The sequence below is a fragment of the Halictus rubicundus genome, chromosome 15, assembly GCF_050948215.1.
Source record: "Halictus rubicundus isolate RS-2024b chromosome 15, iyHalRubi1_principal, whole genome shotgun sequence".
Classification (NCBI taxonomy): Eukaryota; Metazoa; Arthropoda; class Insecta; order Hymenoptera; family Halictidae; genus Halictus; species Halictus rubicundus.
Window position 1 is genome coordinate 9,733,237 of NC_135163.1, and position 24,685 is coordinate 9,757,921.

General features: G+C 49.1%; 1 protein-coding gene across 1 annotated transcript; it reads right to left on the bottom strand.

Moving 5' to 3' along the window:
• Positions 1-10,367: 10,367 nt before the first annotated feature.
• Positions 10,368-21,978, bottom strand: LOC143361358 (uncharacterized). The gene is made up of 9 exons (XM_076800695.1): positions 21,848-21,978; positions 20,901-21,087; positions 19,976-20,147; positions 19,628-19,780; positions 16,287-16,388; positions 15,706-15,970; positions 11,574-11,734; positions 11,050-11,184; positions 10,368-10,524 (listed from the first exon to the last, which is right to left on the bottom strand). The coding sequence occupies exons 1-9, from the start codon at positions 21,968-21,970 to the stop codon at positions 10,368-10,370; spliced, it is 1,455 nt and encodes a 484-aa protein (XP_076656810.1). The 5' UTR covers positions 21,971-21,978.
• Positions 21,979-24,685: the final 2,707 nt, after the last annotated feature.

A 24,685-nucleotide genomic window follows, 5' to 3' on the forward strand; every position in this document is an offset into this window, starting at 1 on the left:
GGTTACCGGGACCGAGACGCCGAACGTGAACTGGAAAATGGAACGAGCAGACGCGGGATCAGCAGGAAACGATCCGTTTTCGCGAAACAAGTTTTCTCAAGCTGCGCGAAAGAATTTGCTGGGGAACGAGGCTGCACGGGGCGGAGGTCTGTCGGATGGATGGTTGGCTTGCTTCGACGCTCGGAACCGAAGTCACCAAAGAAAGTTTGACGCGCGAGGCTATGTAGATCGGAGCCCCGCCGAGTTTTCCGGAGAAGCTCCCACGTGTCATACACCCTAAGCCTCTACGCGGCCTTTTCTTGCGGAATTTTTCTACTCGGGCATGGCTCGGCTAATGGGTTTTCGGGAAACTCGAAAAATCACTGGGAGCACAGCTTTTCCGAGCGTCAAGATACTCTTCTTTCCCCGGGACTATCATCTTATGTAATTAGAACTTCGTTGTTCTTAAGAATTTCCTATTGCCTCCGACGGAGGAATTTTTCTACTCGGGCATAGATCGGTTAATGGGTTTTCGGCAAACTCGAAAAATCACTGGGAGCTTTTCCGAGTGTCGAGATTCTTTCCTAGGGACTATCATCTTAAGTAATTAGAACTTAAGAATTTCCTAGGAGGGCAAGATAATTTCTGTCGCTATTACCCCGAGATTTCTGTATTTCTGTGTTGCTGTATCAGTGCAGAAAGGGGATATTTTTTCCCGCGTTTAAAGAAGTCACGCTGCGAATTGGCAGTTGGCTCGTTACCGGAAAGATCGCGGCGAAGGTAAGCCATGGCCGGAAAGAATCCAATTAAAGGGATGAAAAGGAGAGGACGGTTCACCGGAGGCGGGTACCGGTCTTGTCGAATACTTAGTAACCGATAGTGTCGTGTCAAGTGGCGGGTAACTGGTTTTCGAGGGACTGGTAAAAGGTAATCTTTCATCTAACACGGTCGCCTACTCGACGAGTTTCGGCTGGTTTATTTAAAAGCCGCCTCTCTCCTCTCCTCGGCGTTCGCGGAGCCGGCTGCGAATACACCTTTAAGCTTCATTCTAGAGATTGCTTATTCAAACGTTCCATGAAAACCCCTTATTAAGAAGAAATCGTCCGGTTCCACGGTCTTTCGTCGCAGCCGAGAATCGACAAGCACCCTGCCGGATCCTTCTACTTCTTCTTCGTCTTCGTCGTCGTCGTCGTCGTCGTCGTCGTCGTCGTCGTCTTCGGCCGTCTTAGGCAGGCAGCATTATGAATTCAATGCAAACAGAGGCGCAATCTAATTAGAACGGAACCGGCAAAGGAGTGCTCGTTATCCGGGCAACGGGCTTAATAAGTTTCGCGAGCTGTCTACGGCGATAAGGACCGAGGTTACAACTCGGTTTGTCCCGAATCGTCCTCCCGTTTGTCTCGGACAAACGCTGGAAAAATCGAAGAGCGACCATCCGACGAGAACAGAGACGGAAATGCGTAAGAAAACCGGAAATTCGAGCCGATTTACCCTTTCGCGACTAAAGTCGACCATACTCGACCGACAGTTCATTGTCCCCGCCGAGCGTTCTTTTTGCTAACAAGAGGAACTTCGGTAACGCGACGATTTCCGTATTCTTAAAACTCTGCGAGCTTGAGGGAACCGTTCGGATCAGTATTGGGCCAAGATTTTCTTTAAAATGGAAAAACGTCTTACCTGAATCAAGGTTCTCTGGGGGTACAGCAGAACGCAGCGACCGTCGGCAGCGAGAGAGACCATAAGCAGCGCAGTCAGCAAGGACGAAGCCATGGTGGACAGTTTGAGAATCCACGTCTCGCCGAAGCGTTCGATTCCCGTTTCCGGCGAGGTCGCTGGTCAACGAACTGGCCACGCATAGCCGGTGCTGCCTTGGCGCACGTGTCCGCGAATTAATGGCGACGCGATAATGAACGCGCTGGAACTCGCGAGCCGGCGCGATGTTTGCGCTCCGCAAACCTTTGTAACCGTAAATTACGTGCCGGTGAAAAATCCCGGGGCCGGTCTGTGTGTCCCTACGGGCGAATTATCGAGCGATTTTTCCGGAATTTTCAAACGTTCGCTAACGAATCCTTTGAAAATTTCCACGCGTTTTGATCTCCCGATCACGGGAACACGGGGCTCTTGATTAACGCCGACCGTTTCGAAATGTTCTGTATATCGCACCGGATAACGGCCGCGGTACCCCTTTGCCTATCGGGCCGCAGCGGCCCGCGGATTCCACGAAACTTTTATTCCGTCCGAAGCCCAGTGAAATCCTCGATGGAACGAAGAACTTCGGCCTCGGTATCGCCGAATTAATCCGCCGAATCAGCGGCTATTAGCATAAACATCCGCGGCCTCGTTCGCCTAACGCGCTCCGATCGATCGCGTTTCGATGGCCGACTCGGTACCATTAGCTATGTCTCGATGCTACTGCGTTTCTGCAAATCAGGGACCCTTTCACCTTAGACCATATATAGTTATAGACAGGAGTGTTCCAGGATGACGGAGTCCTGGTGCCCTGAACTGACGTCACAAGGTAATTCAAAACGGTGGACAGTCTGTTCGACATATATATCGTTCATACTATTCGTTTCTTTAAATTAAGTTGTGGCGAAGTGAATACACATCTACATCAAAATTTAACTTTTTCCCGGAGTCTAGAAGTATATATGGTATCTAAGATATTTACCGAAGGAGTCCTTCATCGGAAGACACAAAGTGATTCGATAGTAATTTTGATTTGCGAGTTATCATACCGCTCGTAGGCTGCCAGGAAAACCAGCGAGAGCGATTCATCGGCGCATCGGCTTAACCCCTGCCAGCGATAGTGTTGTAAATCCAATAATTGCCCGGGGCCAGGGCCGTTAAGCAGCTTTAATTAATTCCGTTTCCAGCGTGGCACGATTAACGACCGAAGTTGAATTAAAATCTCATCGGGAGACGTTCGTCGGCGATGGCGCGTCGTCTCTCTCCGCTGTCATCTCTCCGTTTCGCGTTCAGTGTTAAGAATGCGTGCACGTGACATATCTGTCGCGGGTGCTGCCAACTCGAGATGCAATTCCGTTGGAGATTTAGACGTCACGATAATCGTTTCTGCGAGACAAATACAGATTTGTATGAGTTGTCTTTTATCAATTAAAAGGCACTGTCGTATCCACGATCCGTACTGAACACTTAGTCTATTTCTTTGCGCTTTTCGCGAAGGTATGGGAGGAGCGCATCGCTCAGGGAATCGTTCCTGAAGGAACGACGACATCGTCGGTAGATTACGACGATTGGCTACGAATAACGAGCGACCTGATCCATTTGATTCGTATCCATCTGCCGTTTCCGTTCTTCCCTCTCTCTCTCTCTCTCTCTCTCTCTCTCTCTCTCTCTCTCTGCTCCTCTCTGTCGCGTGTTCCGTCTTCTGAAGGTTCACGGAAATTTGCCGGGAAATGCGAGGAGCAGCGAGGATCTCTCATTCCTTGGACATTCGAAAGCGACCTTGCTACCCTTTGCGGGGAATCAATTCCGAAGTGAGTTAGGGCTAGCAGATAACGCGGGCGCGCGCTTCAGAGCGCTCTAGTTGAAGCGCGCACATATGTAGAGCGTGTACGTGGCCGCACGAATGCATCCCTCTCGTTCCCGATGCAAAGAGCATCGGTAAACTGGAAACCGAGAGGTCTTCGACTTGTATTTCACTTCAGCTACTTTCTCGACTTTGCGCGTTCGTACCTTTCGTCTTCGCGTTCTCTCTTTCCTCTTCTTCTTCGTGTGCTTGTTCTTCCGCCGCCTTCTCTTCTTTCGGAAAGGAATCCGGAATAAGTCGGCTCCGAGTTTCATTATTCCGTTTAGAAGTTGCCGACAAGCAAATTTAATCGACAGTAGCGCATAGTGTTTCCTTCTCTCTCGTTCTCGCTCGATCATTGTGTTTGTTCGCCCTCGCCCCCGCCCCCCGCGGTTTATTATTTCGCGAGACTAACGAGAACGCTATCGGGAGCGCCGGCGATAAATAAAATAACGCGGATACGGCCGAACAATGGCCGGGTTCGCAAGCTCGGAACTTTCTCGCGCTTCTTAAGAAGAAGGAGCCGATCTTTGTTCCGTGAAAATCAGGTACGTTCGCTGTCGTTCGTTTGAATCATGCTCCGTCTTCGCGTACCGGGAAGTATTCGATCTGTTTCTGACCTGAATGTATCGATTTTGAAGTCGATAGGATAATAATTTCGACAAGAAATTCTGAGCAATTTTTTCAGCCCCCTCCGTCGAGCAACAGTTTTCTGCAACGGTCGTTCACTTCGGGGTGAGCGCGGAGGCGAGAGGATAAAACAAGCCGAGGAACGGGCAAACAAGTGCGTCGACGCGGAATAAAGATAAATGGCATCGTTTTTACTATTTTTCACCGACGGGAACGTATTACTTCCGGCATGGATGGCGCTTTTATTGCGTGTCATTACGGCATTTATGGTCCCGACGAACGTAAAAATGAGGCGTCGGGGAGAGCGACCTCGATTAGAACCGAGCAAGTACGTGCCCTCGGGAAACTCGCTTCACCTCTTCGGTACATATGTGATTTTTCAGAACGCATTGAAAAATCATGTCACATATATCAATGAGATTTCAACTTCTTCCTAAACTTCAATAAAAGGACGTCGTCTCGAAATTGGAGCTATCATTCAAAAAGTTGTGGCAAACTGGAGGTACTTTCTCAGCGGAAGTCTTCCGACGCCGTTACCGGAAGTGGTAGCAACGTTCCGTTTTGCAACGGGATAATGTTAATGAAAAATTGTGTGGCGCCCGTCTCATCGTAAACGCACCTCATATGGCCCGTCCGACTTTCCTCTCTGTCAAAAAATAAAAAGAAAGTCCGCTTTCGAGTTCGCCACGGTTCGCCGCTGTTTATTTTCCACTTCGCCTTCTATCGCGCCTTTGTTGTTACACAGACCGACTCCAATTGTACGCATCGCTAGAACCGACTCGCTCCGTCTCTCTGTCGTCTCTCTCTTTTTTTTTTTTTGTCGGAGAGAAATTGAAATTCCGTGGATCGACGCGGGATTGCGCTCAGAAAATCTCGATGCTCGAAAAGTGTTTACACGGCACCTGCCCTGAGCCGAACACGCGAAACAATGCAATCCGAGCAAAGCGTAAACGTTCATTTCCGTTGCGTTTTTACGGGAGTGAACCCTGAAGAGATTGTCCACGTTTGCCCTGTTTTCACGGTTAACGGAAAAAGGGTAACCGGAAGTTTCCAACCGTAGGATGCCGTAGGTCTGAGCGTCGTGGGATCTCGAGTACATTGTTGAAGGAACGCTCTGGGGAGAGAGTTTGGCGGCGCGGCGGAATGCAAAGGGGATCGGCTGAAAAACTGAAAATCTCGAGGGACGGTAATTGGAAGAAGACAGGAAAGAGACATTTCGAAGGTCCTGAATTTTAGAAGCGCGCCACGACGTGATCCGATTACACTGCACCCGGCGGAAGACAGTTCCTTCAGGGTCCCGTCGTAAATTACGATAGCTTACTGGTCGGGGGATCGTTCCGCCGCGCCGGACCGTTGTGTGTTCGATCGAACGGTACCCGGTTTTCCCTCCTGTGCTTTACCACTCTCGCAACCCACGTCGCTGCTGCGATGCATTTCTTCAATATTTCAGACCCGGGATAATAGTTTTCGCGAGATTTGCCGCTTCGCCTAGCTGCCTTTCTCGTGCACGTTGCGTCTCGTCCCTGACGTTCCCGAAAACGGCACCGAAAAATTCGGAAAACGTTCCCGAAAAGGGCTCGCCGAAAAATTCGGAAAACGTCCCCGACGATCGGTTAACCCTCGGACAACGCGACGGATGCTCCCTCGCACGAACACGACAAACGAATGCGCGGCCATTTGCAACTCGGGGTAGAATTTTCATTCTACGCGAGACTCGACGGCGTCGCTGGAATCCACGGACGGCGAAATTGAATTCGACAGCGCGCCGCTGCGCACGGATATGCCCTCGACCGGGAGATAGATTTCAGTCGACTTCCCGAGACCTAACACCGGGTCACGGACGCGCCACGGTAAAGTAAAGGATCCGTTCCGCTAATATTCCTACGATCTTCCAAAGAGAATATGGTTTTCATCCCTATTTTCACATTTCGTCACTGGGGGAATGGTTGTTACAAGGGGTTGATAATTTGGCAACCTATATTTTTGTAATATAGGAAATACGATGGTAATGGTAAAATTCGTCTTAGCCTTTTTTTCGCATCTCGTAGTCTGCCGAACAGCTCGATGCGCCCTTTCGCGAAGGGTGGTTCTCGTTTTCTCCGGCCACCGCTCTCCCCATTCTTCCGTCGTTACTTTCCGCCGGCGTTCCGGAGAACTCGAATGAAAATACAGTGGAAGGAGCACGTCTCACGGAGTCGTTCGCACTATCGTGGCTTCGCAGCAGAGCGGAATAGTAATGAACACACTAGACCAGTCGATCGGAGTTTGACTGATTTTCACTCTCGTCGCTTACAAATTCTTCTGCTACTCTCCCACTTTATTTAACCGTTTATTCGTTGGCTCGTTTATTCGTAATTAACCCTTCGCTTCCTATCGAGCCTATCTACTCAACTTTAAACACGCGTCACTTTCGAACCGGTGAACTCCTCGCCTTAGAACCTCGATTTTTGACATTCTCTCGTCGCGATGTACAGGATCATACAGTGAAATGTTAAAAATTTCTGGGTTGCCTAGCCGAAGTTTAACCATCGGTCGGAATTGCGGAGAAAACACTAATAAATACTAAACAGAAAATACTAAATAGGGGTTGTTATGCTTTGGTAACTTTGTTAGCAATTGAAAAGGTATTTTGTAACGAATACGAATATTCTCGAAGCAGGTTTTTGCACTCCCCGACAATTTTAAAGATATTCTCGACGTCCAAGTTTCAAAGGACCCCGTCGATTATAAGTTTCCCGGTTGACGATCCGCCAGGCAGCCGGTTCCCTTCTTTTCAAGGGAACTGGCACGCATGATTGATGACATGCGACGACTCCTTCCGAAGGGTCCGACCTCGTCCGTAATTGAATTTATTTATTAACAAGCCCGGCTTTTGATTCGGCCGCCAACTGTTCCGGACTAACAATGACGAAGCGAACCGTCGCGTCGCATCCAACGGGATCCGGTGAATTTTCTATTTACTGCATATAATATAATTGTCACCCTATATATAATATACAGGGTGACAGAAAAAGAAGGTTCGACACTTAAAGGCCTCATCGTGAGGTGTCTGAGCGTTTATACTTACGTGTTCCACAGAATTATAAAAGTTTTCAGAAACAAGAAACAGAGGAGAAGAGGAAGGATCTTACGCAGAAAAATTCCTTTAAAGGAGATCCTTCGAGGACAGAAAAATCCTGTTTCACGGAAAAATCTGACATTGCTCACGGGCCAATCTAATAATCTTAGCGACGAGTTCTTCGGCAAACTCGCTTTCCTTCTTCTCTTCGCCTTTGTTTTATATTTCCGTTACAGCGGTTACAGCATCGATTTTAAGCGGACGGAGTCACGAGAGCTCGCAGTTTCCTTCGGTCGTTCCGCGGACAGGGCTGCGCTCCGCGCGGAGATAAGAGATCATGGCGCGCAGATGCACAAGACTCGGTGGAAGGACGTGAAATTTACGGGAACGAGTTCCCGAGCGAAAAAAGTTTATCCGGCACACGGCACGGGAGAAGCGGGGCGCGTTGTCGCTCGTGAAAACGAGTGGTCTCGCGAAAATATTCAGTATTTTCACGCGCGGCAGTTCGCAGCGTCGGATTACAAACCGATCCTTTTTCTATTTGCCGCGATACACGTACACGGTGTACACATGTATTACCGGCACACCGGTGCCGGGCCGGCGTTGCACGCGCATTCCAACGCGGAAACTTTCCGCGGGATCCTGCGGAAATTATGCGAGATCCCGCGGACCCGCGTAATGACACGAGATTTGTGTTACCCCCGACGGAATTCCCGCTTCGAATGATAAACACCCTCAGGGCCGTGACAATCGAACCACTTTTATTTCCTCGTCCTTCCCCGGGAAACATTCTCCTGCGAGCGTTCAACGAAACGCGGAAAAATTCTCGATCAAACGGTGCGCTTTTCATTGTAAGCGCGAATTAAGTCTTTGCAGGGTTTCGATTAAAATTCGCTCGTTAAAATGCAGGGTTCCGAGATCAAATGTCGAAAAAGTATTTTTTCTTGAAACTCTGTGGGGAACATGAATAAATTAACGGAAGGGTAACTGACGTTGAACTGTTGTATCCTGCGGCAAACATCCTTCTCCGGCGAGAATGTCATTTTGTTCCTGCTTTTTCCTCCTCTTGTATATATATATTTTTTATATATATATATACACACTATAGACGTCGATCTCTCTCTCTCTCCCTCGCGCTTTCTCTCTCGTTCGCTTCTTCTCTCCCTCTGACATACTTTCCTTCGAGCTTTTAAGCGTTACGCTACTTGGCTCACCCTGCACGATAATGGACTATGCTTTTTAAAGTGCTATAACACCGGCTATTATCGTTTTGCAACCGGTTCAGCGGAGTCCGGCGCGATGGAACTTCCTCGGAAGTACAATTTTCATCTGTTCCTGAATCGATGAAACTCGATACGGATCTTCGGCGACGCGTTACGCGTCTCGCTACGAAAACAGGAATCGTTCGATTTTATCCCGTTCGCTTCGACAACTGTTTTACCATTTGTACACCCCTAAATCTTGAATTTCGACTCACCTTTTGACCTGGAGCGCCGTTCTGGTGCTCGACACGTGCCCGAGGATCGCGTACACTCCCTCGCAGACGAAGCCGGGGCAGTTTTGTTTGTTATTTAAGAGACGCAACCGAGGTTGGCCGTGTATTCGGTATTCTAATCGAGACCGCTGCACGCAAGCCGGCTCGTTTGAAGCAAACCAACCCCCGGCGGATACGCGGGGTGGGGGGGATTCTTTAATTTCAGATTCCAAGGAGAACCGGCTCGCTGCCGCTCCGGTCGGAACTCGACGATTGCTGCGGGTACTTTTAGGGAAATGAAACTCGGGGCCCGGGCAAGGCTCGCGGGCGAAAATACTCGCCGGAAAGCCGCGCCGAGTTAAGAAATACTTTCACGGCGGCTGCCGACACCTTGAGAAACTACGGACCCGCTCGAACAGATGAATTTTCGCTCCAGTTGAAAGACAATCGACCATCGAACCCCGCTCAACCTTCCGGAATCATCACAAGCCCTTCGTGTACCTCTGCCTGGTACCTCTGCCCTTCAAGTTTTTAACCTGTTGACACAGGGCTGTCGAGATGAATTTTTTCGGGAAGTCCCACAAACAAGATGTAGGAAAATTTTGAAATAAATTAAAATCAGAATTTGGTGGTCAATGACCTGTGTAATTTTCATAAAAATAGAAGACTAAATGTCGTACTAAAAATGTTGCGTTAATCCTGAAAATTGCTCATCGACACCAAATTCTGATCGAACCTGCGAGTGAAAAATTGTCGCGCATTTTCCCGTAGAATCATAAATCCGTCCACAGAGTTCGCCATCGAAGCGTTTATTAATCTCGCTTGCAAAAACGTCAATCGCAGGTATTTTCTCTTACTGTCAAAGCACAAAACCTTTTTCAAGCTCGCATCATTATTTCGAAGAATCCGATTGTTAAACGATACGACGGCTTTAATGCCCGCGTCAAAATAATCCTACACCCACCATCCCGGGACAAACGACCAACAATAAAATTCCGATACCTTCGACACACGAGATTTCGTTCGCGAACGATTAAACTCGGCGTCGACTACATATTCGAGGAGTATAATGTGGAAATTTGTAAAATCATACTTTCAGACATATTGATGTATTTATCGCAATTCGTATTTCGACGTCGCTTGTTGCCGAAAATAAAATTCGTCCAGCCCTTAAATTTCGGTTGCGACGTAAATGCAACTTTTCCGAAATTTTGATTATCGTTTAGCAAACTAATCCATCTAGCAGATAAGTCTAGTATATTTGCGAAAAAGTTATTTCGATTTCAAGTGTCGAAACAATCGAATTTCTTATGGATCGATGATGTAATAGTTTCTGCTGATACATCGGTCTTCGCTGAAATAATTCGACACCCCTCCTTCCGGGGGCTGAAATAAAATTAACCTTCACCGGTGTACACAAAGTTCCAAGAGAAGAAGAAAGCAAGCGCGGATGATGCTTCCGGCGATCGTCTGGTGCGATCCTTGCTGGAGGAGAGCGTGGCAAGAGCGGATAGATGGCTCGCGAAGCGAGAGAGAGAGAGAGAGAGGGAGAGAGAGGGAGAGAGAAGGAGAGAGGAGAGAGGGAGAGAGAGAGAGAGCGGTTCGTGCCCTCGAAAACGCCGAGGATTCGAGGCGTGGCTGTTCTGGTGGCGTGCGCCTGTTCCATCTGGGCTCCGTACTTTCGGTGTCGGTGCTCACGAGATCACCGTGGAGAACACGTCGAGCACACTTCTGCGGCATTCTGGATAAAGGGCGTGGCAGTTTTCGGTCGACACCTGCTCGCCCAAGCGCTCGGCCGCTCTGTACTCCCTGTCTCCGTATTCCTCGTACCGTTCCTCGGTGGTGGAGGGCCTGGAATTTCACGGGATTCAGGGGAGAGAGAGCTCTCTCGGGTGGTCTTGCGAAGAAATTAGAATCGATCGGTCCCCGCGCGAGAGAGATCGGACGCGGGGTCGGGTCGGGCCGGGCCGGGCGCGTGTTCTCTCTCGGTCCGCGAGAAACGGGGCGGAAAAGAATTCGGTGGCGTTGGGGGGTGTGGGTGTTGCGGGGGCGCGTTCGTGGAGTTCGTGGGATCAATAATACGAGCGGATACGCGAAAAGCCCGCCAAGTTATTTCGCGCCTCCCTCGGGTGCCCGTTAATTGATCCTCCGCGCGCGCGTTTCGCGGACACCGTTTAATCCTGCCGCAGCCGTCGGCCCGGTCCTAATCCACCCGGTCCTCCCGCATTACGGAAATTCGGGGCATTGATTTAACGCCGCCACGTTGTCCTGTCGCCGCCCGTTCCCCGTTACCCGTTACCCGTTACCCGTGATGCTCTATCTCTCGCACACGTGTCCCCCGGCCGCCCCTAATTCCCATTCATGCGGTCTACTTACTTGAAAAGTACCTGCAACAGCTGGCCCAATAGACTGTGCCTGTCGTCGAACGGCGTCGACGCCGCCTCGCAGATCGCCTTCATCAGACACGCCTTGCCGCCGAAACCGTACAAACCTGCGGCCTTCTCCAGCATCCTGCGGACAAAAATCGGTAACGATTTTCGCGGAAATTACTCATTAACGAACCACCGGAATCATCTAATCGAATCAAATATTCCTGTGAGCCGTCCTCCTAAAATTACCTCGCTGTTTCGAAATGTTACCGTGCCGAAACCTTTTAGCAGAATGATAAATAACCGGGGAGATAATGTTTCATGGACCGATTAAACCGACTCTGTCCATGTATACTTTATACACGCTCGTTACCGCAACAATCTATCTATTGTGTATCATTGACATCTACTCGAGTATCTCGTAATTACATTACATCGGCGTCGCCGTGTAATAACGCGATACATAATTGGCAATTGATCCTGATTGATATTAACGAACGCATCATCCAGTCGACGGTTCGACAACTCTACCTGTAAATGCTCCACCTGCTTCTCTGCCCGCGAGAATAATAAATCCCAGGCTCGGTGAAGTCCGTGGCGTTGGTGGGCATATCGTACACGATCTTCGCGAAGTATCCAACGATCACGCTCTCGCGATCCAGCTGCAACGGCGTTCCGAGTCCGAAGATCAACTGTCAACAGTACGAGATAAGCGAGTTAATCGCGGGATTTTCGAGTTTCGGGAAATCCCACGTCATAAATGCTCCTGGAGAATCCGAGACGATCGAGCGTGGGCGCGTTCGAACGAATAATAAGAAGCTCGGGAACGTTTATTCTCCGCACTATCTCAGTTTCTGCAGGTGGTACGTCGCCTTTAAACTCCTTCCGCGGAGCGTTTCCGTGAAATCCGCCGGGCCGAGGCGGCACTAAGTCCAGAGATATCGGCGTGGATGTGGGTCGCGAGATTCGATCAGAAAAGTCGCGGTTATGGTGGTTATTCATAGGGGGCGTCCGGTACCAAAGCGGAAATTGGATGAACTCAGATGAGATCTGGGTGCACGGTCCAACAGTGTCCGAGCCGGGTTCGGGCCGGGACGGGCCGGGACGGGCCGGGCCGGGTCGGGACGGTGCTAGAAGCTAGAATCGAGAAACCGCTTCCCCGCGGTATCTCGACCGCATTTCCGTCGAACGTTCTACGACGGGATCCAGAATCCCGCGGGCAAATCGTGTCAGGGATGTTTACGGATGCTACGCTTCTTCCGAACCCGAGAAATCACTCTTCGGTCATCATCTTCTCTCGATACTCCCGGAGATACGTCTTTATTGCGTTTGGGATCCCGGCCCCGATTTCGATCTTGCGAGACATTCTCCAATGCTTCGCTATACAACCGCTTGATCCTCGTTTGAGAGGTGGTGTCCGGTCTAGATCTTTGAATAAATCGAATCCCCCATTTTTAAATGTTTTTTTACTTCTTTGATATTTGAAGAAATCTGACTGTCATTCGGTCAACTAATCCTTCTAACTGCTCGAAAAATCTGAAGTCCTTTCGCCTAATTTTAAGCAGGTTATTTTCTGTTTCAAATGTTTTTCGAATAATAATGGGGTGCTACTGTGCAAATGTGTCCGGATACTTGTGTACGTTTGTTATTTGTTTTGACAAGATTCGTATGGACTTTTAATGTCGCTCGGTAAATATTTAAATGTTTTAGAACCAAATACGCGATTTTTATTAATGAATAATGATGATAAAATGGTTATTGCTGAATACAAGCAGAAATGTATGGTGCGCATAAAGGCGATATGACACGATCCAGTATTAAACGATTTCATCTTCTATTGTGTCGTTTCTACCCACTTAACACGGTTATTTGTATCCCCGGTTGAACATTTCTATCCGCTTAAACGAGTCACAGGCCACGTAAAATTTATAAACACGAAATTAGAACGGTGCAGCTCGAAATTATGGGATGAGTGAAACAGGCAAGTTGAAAAATTGAAAATCAATTCGAGAGACTATCACGACAACAAATCGTCAAACTAACGAACATTTTATTGAAATATATTTGCTATGATATCGAGCTGATCGAATGTGTTCGGTGTATGCAAAAGTTCTGGTCTCTTTCAATCTTTTATGATTAGAATCTTCGTGCAATTGCCTAATAGTAGTGTGGCTTGTAGTCAGACAGGTTGAGTAGGTTTAAGGTATAGTGAATCAACAGGATTAGGGGCAATCTATGATCAGGCGAGTTGAGTAAGGGAAACCTATAGTTAGATGAGCACAATAGGAACCACCTACATTCGAACAAGTAGAAAACAGACGACTTACAGTCAGATTAGTAGAATAGATCGATATATGGTCAGACCGGTAGAACGAGGACGACTTGTAGCGAGATAAGTAGAACAGGTTGGAGATATGGTGAAACAAGTGGATTCGGGACAAGCCCGGTAAGTAAGGAACACATGTAGATAGACGAACACAATGTAGAACACCTACATCCACTACGTGCAGTGATTAAGCAAAGCCTCGATGGTAAAAACAAACTACTTGGATCAACAGCTTTTTCGGAAAAAATTTTTCCTTGCCAATACTGTTAAATACTGTTAAAAATTGATTAAGTTTCACCACGACTAGCAAAGGTACTCGCGCCGGGGCGGAAGGGAATAAACAAAAGCGTTGTCTTGTGGAGGGCTCGACCGTATCTGGCCCGTTATCATTATCGTTATCACAGTAACTGCAACGGATTGGTAGTAGGATCAGGACACGGCACACGAGAGGCCAGCTCCCGGTGTTGTATCGATCTCGATTGGCAGCGGGCCGGAGAGCTCGATGGAAAAACGCTTGACGCCCTTCCACCGAGCCCTCCGCGAATCTCGTTAAACTGTCCTCCCCAGACGCGCGGCCCGAAACGATTCTCCGTGGAAATTCGCGGTTTTATCGAAAATTCATACCGGGCCACGATGCCGCGTGCACGTGTGCATGAATATGTATACGGGCGGTACACGTGCGCGCGAGCGCCCGCGCCCGCGTCCGCTCCGAACAGCAGCATGGTATATCCACCTGGCGCAGAAATTGGATGAGCCCTGTGGAAAGGTCAGGTGGAACGCGTTAGCAGGAACGCGATATCCAGCCACGGAAAGATGGGAATCGAACCGCGTCAGCAAAGTCTTCCGGGACCGGTTATTATTACTCGCGCGGCCATCCCCCACCGATTCCGATCTTTAACCGGCGAAATAGATTTTCCGCAATGCACCCCCGATCGCCGATGGACATTCGACCCCTTGTTACACCGGCCCGCATTCGAGCAGTTTATTGGATTCTTTTGCCGGCCGTTCCACGTTCAATCGGCCACGGATTTGTTACGTGGCAACCGGTCATTACGTTCTCGAGGTTGCCGCCGCCATATTCGTATGCTCAGACCCGACTACGGTCGCACATCTACCTGTCAAAAATTCCGCGCACTAGAATTTCAAGTTCTATCATTTTGCCGTCGAATCGTGCAACACTGCGTTCGGAGAAGTTGAAAATTTAGGGTCCCCCGAGCGGAAGTTTAACCCCTGTTCTGTTCCGTAACAGAATCCTTAATTCAAGAAGCAAAATACTGCCAGGGATTTCTGTTTCCGAACGTTCTCTCGCTTCGACTCGCAGCCAATTTGGCTGTGCGAAGTATGATGAAAATTCTCTTTTTAGACTTTTGTTGGTACGCGGCCGAAGCAAATTTCCAGGATCGTCACAAGCTTAATAAAGGATCAGATTGTTGTTATCGCGAGGGATTCTCGCGGGTGTAGCACGGAGGGACATCCCGTTCCCACGGGAGCGAACAATAACGAGCGATCTTCTCGCCGTAAAAACGAGCGCCATTAGCATCGGAGAAGCTGGGACCCGCGGGGCGGATCGACGCCCGATTATTATCCGCTCCGTCAATTATCCCGAAAGAGGAACCGGGTCCGAGGGTTTAGAGACGACGGCGGCGTTTACGGTGCGACCGCTTCTTGAATAATTCCCCGGGCCGGGCCACATGTCCGAGGCTCATCCAATTTTCCGTCCAGAGTGTTCGGGAATGGTCCCCCGTTAGGATTACAACCGCGTGATGAACACAAGACCGTGGCCGGCAAAGCTCACGAATCTCCGAGTTGAAATCGACCGCTCGCCTCGCTACGCTCGGACCACCGGATTCCGCTTTGTGCGGTCGACCGGCAGCCCGGACCGGCCCGCAAAAACTTGAATTAAACTTGTCCGCCGTGAGTTTCTTTCCTCGAGACAATGCCCCTCTCTCTGGCGCACGATTTTCGAGAACGTTGGCGCGCAAAATTATACGGTGCCTGGAGATAATTCGCGCACCCTTTAGGAAGGAATCATTTCTCCCAGGAGAGAGATAAGTTGACGATAGGAGAACAATTAGAATAATCAAGAATAAGCGTATTTCGGGCGATATAGCCTGGGATAAGTGTCGCGCAACGGTCCGGGTAGCTAATAGCCGGGTAGAGGAAAGATCCTCGACTTTTCCGATACCGCGATCCCACGAATTCCACTCGAGCGAGGGAAGAGACGCGAACGGAAGGAGCCAATGCCGAGCACTTGAGCGACGCGCGACTGAATCCTCGATTGGCCGCAGAGACGGTTGATTAGCCTCGTCGAGGAGGGCTTGACGCGGCTATACGTACCAGCATCTGCGCCGCGCGAGGGAAAACAAGGGCCCTGGCTCGCCGTGAGGGACTTTCGATCAGCCTGGTGACGTTGTTCGCCGTGAAATCATCGCCTGCGTCGTCGGTTCCGTCGTCGTCGCTGGCTCGAGTCTGCTGCAGACACGGCGACAGGCAAACGAGCAACAGCGTCAGGAAAATGCTCGCCCCAGTCATCGGAACGGAGCTTAAGCCCCGAGCGACGGGAATACGCTCTCTCGAACCAGCTCGGCTCAGGCCCGTCCAGCTTCAGCTTAAAACCGAAACCCGGATAACGCCCGGAGCGGCCGTTCAACGAGGAGACAGCCGGGAAAGAAGCGATCGCGATACCGGTCAACCGAGGAATAACCGATTCCGTCGTAGGCTAACCGAACGATCGGCGGGACTCGTCACCCCGGTCGTTTGCTCGTTCAATTGACTGTAATTCGCACCGATGCGACGGCCCGACTGTTAACCTCGCCGAGGAGACTTTGCTCGTAACGGGAAGCCTCGTTAGCAAGCCGCTCCCTCGGGACATTACGCTGTCAGTCTTTGATTAGCCTTTGTTTGACCAACGAATTTACCTGTGAACCTCGAGGTTCTTCGGGACCAGCTGGATTATCGGCACGCTAGAGTTGCTATGGTCCACGCATCGGCAGCATACGGATTCTATTGTTGTTATTCGGCTGCAACATTGGTTTTTAAACTGTAGAGGAAGTCTCACAAATTAAATTCATTTCAATGTTTGCTTTTAAACTGTAAGCCGGTAAGGTTACACGCGAGGCGGAAGTAGAAGGAACAATATTTCAGTGAATTGAATATGTATTACGAAAATAAATCGTTTTTGGACCTCTACAAAAGCGAGGGTAATATGTAAAATCGTGAGAAATTGAATTTCTCCATGCTTTTCCAGATTGAAGAACGTCTTCCACGGTGTATGTATTAACATCATTCAAATTCCATTGATTCGCGTCGATAGCCGTAGCGTGGCAGCGAACCGGTCAACAAATTAGGCGAAGTAGACGTTGGCTATTGAACCGGTATTCGGCGGTTCAGTAGCCAAGTCGCTCAAAAGCCGCGTCCAAGAGCGTGTCCTTGCAGCTGGCTGCCGGGAGTCAAACATGGGACCTGCAGTAATCACCTTAGCAGAGCGAACCGATTATAAGGCGACGATGCAAATTATCTGGCAAGTGGTTTGCGCTCTACTTATTTCCAATGGAGATATGCCCGTAAGTGCGGAGATGCACCGTGGGTGCCGCTACACAGTCCCAAACAGAGTAAGTGTATAGTGTATGCGGCTCGCAATCCGTAATTTCGAGGCAAGGTGAAATGTGCTCGAAGCGCCTGACAGTCTGCAAACCCGGCATTAAATTGAATTACAACCCCTGAATGGGTATCGTAAAACTCCCCCTCCCTCATTGCTTCTCTGTCTATTCCCCTGATCTCTCCTATTCTCTCGCTCTCTCTCTCTCTCTCTCTCTCCTTGTATAGTTATGTACACGAATCTTTTCTCGGCGAACGCGAGCACGCATACCCGAGCTTTTATCTATGTGGGTTAAACGATGTCCATTTGTCGTTCCTTATCCGCCCGGCCAAGACGTTCGGGCAGGAAATCGAAAGCTTGCTGCGGAGAGAATCGATCCGGTGGATTTCAATGAATCGGCAACGATACTGCGACAGAAAGCTGTACCAGTCGAAATGGCTTCGCCATTTTTCTTAATTAGCGGGACACGTATTTTAATTTGAAAGCGCTAGGAACTTTCGTTCTAACACAGTAGAAAAATCTGCTTCTGTATCGAGTTGAAAAGTTTACAAAATAATCGAGATATCAAAGTACGCGATTTCGTCGGCTCTCGAACCGGGCGGGAAGTTTATTAAAAATTTCGGTCCAGTCATCGCGCGGACGTACGGATACTCGCTCGTGCATTTGATAGTTTGAAAAATGTGCATCGAGATCCCCGACTCTTGGCGAACTACCAGGGCGAGTCGAGCGAAAACCATAAAACAGGCGATGGAAATACCTAACCTCGCCGGACTCTTCTGTTCTCGACAAGGATTCCCTTATACTTTTTCAACTAAATAATTATTTCGACTTTTGTTGACGTTGGATTCGTGGATTATTTCGATTCGTTCAGATGTAAAAAAACTTGGCGCGGAGCATTAACAATAATTAGAACTCACCTTTTCAGCCGTAAATGCACTTGCTGCTTCGAGGACGAACTGCACTCGGCCCTTCGGCGACGAACTGCACGGCTGACTGCAGGTATACGGCAAAACTAATCGCGATCACTGTTCAAATTTGTTCACGATCACGTAACAATTGCAATATCACTTGCATTGGAACACAAATCACAACGATCGGTTAACGTGATCACCAGACTGCGAATGCATTTGTAGCCAAAGGGAGTGTTATGTGCACTTTAAAACAGCAGAGAGATTAAAATAATTTCGAAACACCAACTTATTATTTTCAACTTGTTAAAATGATTAAAGTAATCCAATATGTGGCTCCTGTCCATTGCAACAGCAGCAGCCAACTTTTGCACAATAATCCACAGTCTAGTGATTAGTTTAAGTGATTATTAAAAACACAAAAACAATTGCGAGGTTTTAGTTGATATGTCTTTAGAGATGTTCTCTCTACCGCGGTTCGAAGAACACTGATTTTTCCGAAAAGTTTAGGAAGGGCATTACGCACGCCGCAACATGCTTACAAAACAGACGGGAAGGTCGGACGAAAAAAAAGGGCACGAAGGGACCGCTGTAAGACTGGAATTTATGGCAATCACATATTTCCGTTTTTTCTGCGACGCTATAGCATTGTCTGTTCGTTTACCCAGCTATTGTCCTCCCTTAAGAAACTTTGTAAAAGGATGGAACCTGTTTTCGAACAGTTAGGGTCAGATTATACTAGGTCAGACAGCGAGGGTATATAAACGCTAGATAGGAAAACAGGGTTACCAAATTCTGCCGATAGAGGAGGCGAGACAGGTTGAGGACGTGCGATGGAACCATGGGAAAAAGGAGGAGAAATAGCAGGACAGCGAGAGAGAGAGAGAGAGAGAGAGAGAGAGAGAGACCGCGAAGCTCAAAGGTTTCGGCCTCGGTGGCGTTGTAACGACGCGGAAGTAAAATCGTATATTGTCGGCCCGTGTTAATTACCACGAATGGCTTTGCCCTGGGAAACCATTCTCCCTGTCTCACCCTCCTCTTTCTCTCTCTCTCTCGCTCTCTCGCGGCCGGTTCTCTCGGTCACCGGCGTCACGGGCCATTTTTTTTAGCTCCCGCTCCGCGCTGGTTCTACGCCCTCTATAAATTTCAACCGGAGTATTTTCTCTTTTACGTGTACCTGTTATTGAACGAGAGAACTGCCAATAACGCCGGATAACTGCGTCACGTTTCGCCGCGAGTTCCCGTCGACCCTCGCCGCCTACCATCCAACCCCTCGTCCCTTTTTCTCCACCCCTTTCCCGCGCCCCCGCGCGACCCTTCGCCTCGCGTCCTTTCTTCCCTTGATATTTCTAATATCGTACGACATCGGGACACATAAATTACCCAGCACGGTCTCGATACGGTGTTTCGTTTTAGCCGCAGCTTCTCCCAGTCTGAAACGTTCTCCTAACACGCTCGGAGATTCCTCTCTTCGGGGGTTCGTTAACAATTCTACACGATTCTTTTTATTTCACGCCTCCACCTGAAATCGTGATTCACTTTTCCTCGGTTCAGATACATAGAATCCGTCGAAATGACGGATTTGAAAAAGACACCCTGAAGAATTATTTTACAGAATGCTTACTAGACGGCGGATCTTCATGGAGAGTAAGAGAAATCTAATCGCTTTCCTAATATATTTAATAGGCTCACAATAACGTACCATTTTCTAATTCTTCGAATGTTCTTACAAAGTGCACCACTTCAAGCCTACCGACTATGCACTTCAGTGAAATATTCCAAGAGACTTTCTTCGCATTCCGGGAACAAACTGTCACAGTTCCAGGACGCGCTTCGTCCTAGCATTTCAGCAGCATGATACATCCGATCGAAGTCGGTCCTGAAGGGTTCCGAAGTCGTCGAAGGGCTGGAACACGAATCGAAAAGTCATTGTTCTCGAAGAAAATCAAATTTTCAACTCAACGAAAGAAAATGTCACCAGTTTAGCGTTGCATTCGAGCGAGGAGAGGGGGGGGGGGGTCGGGGATTGCTAGGTCGAATACGTAAGTGGCCAGGGTTTTCGAGCATTAGGATGCAGCTCTGACAACCGTGGGTTACTCACGTGAGGAGAAGATGGACGAGCTGCGAGCTGAGACCGTGAACGCCGTTGAAAGGAACCGCGGACACCTCGCAGATCGCTCTCAGAAGGCAGGCTTTCCCTGTCTGCGAGTCGCCGAGCACCGATTCCAACATTTCGTAAATTTCCCACCTGGAAATGACGTGATCCTCTCCGCCTGTCGGGAAGGAAGGATCGCTGAAAATACCGCGCGAGAAGGAGGCCGCCGGATAAAAGGCAGACACAGCTTCCGGCATTGTGCTCGGGAAGACACGCAACAAAAGTAGCCGCGCCTCGTTAATATGTAAAGGAAGAGGATCCTCTTCGTGTTCAGACTTCGAGCAGCCCGAAGACTCGGGAATACTCACGCGGATCTAGAAGAATCGGATTGTTACGCCCGAGCTCTATTCAGAACCGCCTACTCTCTCCCGCGACACGATACTTTTGTGCCTAATACCGAGCATTTTATTAACCCCTCAAGCGCCCTTCGTTCTCGTTAGGATTTTTAGTCCACGACAATTCTCCTTGGTACGTTTCCAGTAAAACGGACTAAACTTTGCTTCGGGAAACCAGAAATTTTTAATTTTTCTTTATATAATATCTGTAGATTTTGGCGAGAATTTTCCGCAAATCCAAGTTTCAATGTTAGGAATTTCCTGGTTGAAAAGGTGCTCCTGTTTAAAGATACTCGGATCAGAGTACCTATTGCTTTTGTTCTCGAGTGGGCCGAGAGTTTATGGATCCCGTACAGTTATACGGCAGACCGTAATGTTGATAGAATACGACTCTTGTTCTGGCACTGAGAGGCGTGGAAAGTTTCTCGAGACAGTATAGGTCCGCGCGGAAAATATTAAACGAAGATCTCTGTCAGAGATCGAAGCGGAAGGAGATCGAGGAAAGAAGTATTCCGCGAAGAAGCGAGGTCGTGTACCTTGGTGATCCAGCGAATGGTCGTCGTCCTCGTCGGCTTCGACAACGCTGCTGATCGATCTGTCATACCGAATGTATGAGTCCGTCAAGTAGGAGGCGTTATAGGGTAGGACGTAATTAAATTTCATCACATATCCGATAATCAGGCTGACGTCGACTTCCATGGGTAAACCGAGGCCGAGGATTAACTGGAACGGTTTTCAAATGCACGAAGGTGTCATCGATCGTTTATAATAACCGCCAATCGAATCCCAATTGGCAGGCTCGCTCGAGACTGACGTTCAACTGGATGAAATTAGATCGGGAAATGTAGGCACAGTGAAATTCGGGGTATAGCGCGCACGGGATCGTTCGTTTCTGCGTACCTCAGCCGATTCACGGATTTAGGTGTGCGCGAGACATTACCGGGCGCAATCGAAAGAGTCGCCGCGCAATTGCGTTCACCCGAAATCCCGCAATCCTGAATCACCGCCGTTTCGATTTCCAAATGCCGCGGCTCGCTCCGCGGAAAACAATTTTTAACTTTCCCCCTGTGCGAATACGTCATATTTTCGAAACTCATTCGAGTAAACTAACTCTATCGCGGAAACATCCAGCTATAGTGAAGCTAAAATTTTTTAATTTTGGAAAGTTAAACCTACAATAAAGAACATGAGACCGCCACCGGCGGGCGATAACGTTCGCAAAGAATGGTTGCATGCATGGCTTATCCGCGCTCTGTAAATTAATAATTGTGTTCTATTATACGAAAAGGCGTGTAACCTAATTTTATCTACTGCAATATTTCTCGGGGATCGGAAAATTATATTTGGACCGTTTTAAAAGCTAAATTTCTTATCTCGTTTCATTACGAAGGAGGTATTTCAAGCGATCAAATGATCTACAGTGCTTTACATGGCTTTCGATACTGATCGAGAAGGAATCATGCCCACCGCTGTTCCAAACTACCTGTACTTTCGTCGGTGCATTGTCACTAGGTCTGGGGAACACCAGGTACCGTTTCCCGCGATCGAGACAGCCCGCGTCGCCGAGCACGAGGAGAATGATCGCGAGCAGAATTTCGCGTCGCATGTTTACCGTACGCGTATCATCCGGCGGTAGCGACTGGTAGCAGCGCGGCGCGGTTCGCGATGAGCAGGTCTAGACAGACCGAGAGACTCGTTAATAGCGGCAATTAGTTCGTTATCGCGAGTTCCGCGAATAATGAACCGGTTTCGATCGCTTGGTTCCCATTACCGCGGTCGAAGGTGTGCTCTCGCCGCGGACGGACAGGCTGCATTCAAGCTGCAGGAAGGCGCTCACCGGCGAGGTTAATGCAGCGATCAGCTCCTATTCACCGCTCCGCAGATCCGTGCGCGTAAACTTTTCGAGCGTGGGCTGCAATTAATGCATCCGAATCAATTAACGAGCTCTCCGGAGGCGCAGAGATCCCCCGGCAATTTTTCCCTCTCGCGAGAACGAAGATCGGAGATAAGAGCCGAGAGAGAGAGAGAGAGAGAGAGAGAGAACCGAAATATGTGGAAATCTACATAAGATCGTAAGCGGAGCTTATCGTTGGAACCGGCTCTGCGGAACCGGAAGAGTTTTCGGGGCGAGTTTCAATCTCGAACGCGCAAACGGCCGAATAAAATTACGGGGGAAAGGCGAGTAGAGAGCGCAGCCAATTTAATGCGGACCCGGATACACTGGGCGAAGCTACTGTAAAATCGCTACTGTGTTCCCTTCGTAATAGAATGATCCAAAACGCGGGACAACGCAAGCTACGACTTAGATCGCGTAGTCTGGCGATTTAATCTTTACCTGGTCGTACGGTGGACAACGTTTCTTCAAGATCTCAGCGAGGGAAAAGCAACGAAATATATTCATTTTGAGTTTAACACGAGGTTTACGGGACCCGTCAAAATGACGGGTTCTAATATTTTTAATTTACGATTATTGAGATTGTGAAGATCCATCTACGTGGAATTACTCAACAAACTTATTTGTTGGCTGTAAACTTGGATAGACACATTCCTCTTATTTTGATAAAGTAATGTAAAATACTCACTTTTAATGCTCCGTAAACCTAGTGTTGAAGGTTCGCGTGCTTCAGCACTCGCGGGAAGTAGAATTGGTTGGCCATGGTCAGACGCGTCGGACGATTCCTATCTACTGGATAGATCGTCTCGAGAACGGAGAGCTTCGAACGCAAAAATTGTTATACCGAAATTTTTCATTATCTTTTCGCCTCGTCTGCGAGGGTCCTGTACGCCGTAAAAGTTGACGTTTTCATTTTTGGCCTTTGGAGAACGCGTACCGCCGCGGCGCGACGCGCGTCCAGAAAAATTCCACCTTTGGGTTCCATCGTCGGAGTTCGCGGAGCATGGTCGCGTTCGCACCGTCGCGTTAGACATTGCGACTCTTTTCCAATTGTATCGTCGCGTTCGCGCGACATTTGCATTATTTTCGTATTACGCTCTCGGCCTCGCGCGTCCCAGAACGTCCGCCACGGTCGTAAATCTTCTTAACAACGGCCCGCAAACACACCGGAGAGGAATACGTATATATATATATATGTATATATAGCCTAGCCGAGTGCCCTGGGGATTGATTCGAGCGAGGAACGTGATACCGCGCGGCGGGTTCTCACGGAATAGCTGGCACATAGGCCACGACGATGGCGAAAAAAGCAGGCTGCGCGAAGCGATTATCGCGCGAGCACCGATCCGGGGTGTCTCCGTTGACGTTTATTGCTCGTTTCCCGAAGGAAACCGGGATCTCTCTGATTTAGGTGCGGGGCGCACTTCGGCAGCCGTTCGAGACCAAAACGCGAGAAGGGGAGAGACGGGTAATTTCGTTTCCGTGGCCGGAGAAGACGACACGCTCGATCTCGAGTCCTCTTAGCGTCTTGATCGCGCGCGCCTCGCTTTCTCGGTTACCGGTCCATTCATCTTCGCCGCGGTCCGACCAACGCTTTTACGACTCCAGCCGCGAATCCAGTTTATTTCGGCGACGATCTATTCCCATCTGGACCGGAACCGCGAGAAATACTTCTTGACTTTCTCCGCGCGATAGTTTCTGGTCCTCGGAATGCCGCGGAAAAGTTTCACCTTTCAACCCAACGACAGGAACACGTATCCTTCGCGCGCAACTGCGGCATCGTTAGCTTCCTAATAATTGTTTTACGGACCGAAACCGTTTCGAAAAGAGGGATCACGGGAACGGGGCGATGTTAACACCAGAACTACCCAGCCCTAAACGTGACTCAGACTTATCCCTTTATGATCACAGCGAGATTGAATTTGCTCGGGTTTCATACGATTTTTATGGTAACATGTACTCCAAAGAAGAGATATAGTTTCACTAACCGTGAAAGAAGAAATCATCCACCAGTCATTTTGACTGGTTCGGTAGTTCTGGTGTAAAAAGTTCTGGCGTTAGGAGATCTCGGAGGATTCGGGCACGTTAAATTACTGTTTGGGACCGGTATGGATCGTGATTCCGGACCACCGCGGCGACACACCGCCTTTGAACAGATTCTCCGCGGTCCCCGAGGGCAGGCCGTGCGGGCGCCGTTACATCTCTATCATTGAAATTAGAATAGTCCGTAGCTCGGAGGAAATTACAGAGCCCGACGGGACCTCCGTACGCGGGTGTTGTGTAACACGACGAAAATCCAACGACGCCCGGCGAACACGAACCATATTCGCGGCTGGTTTACAGTGACGGGGGCCGTGGCCCCTCGCGATCCACGCCAGATCGGAGAGAGAGAGAGAGAGAGAGAGAGCGAGACCGTCCCGGAAATTT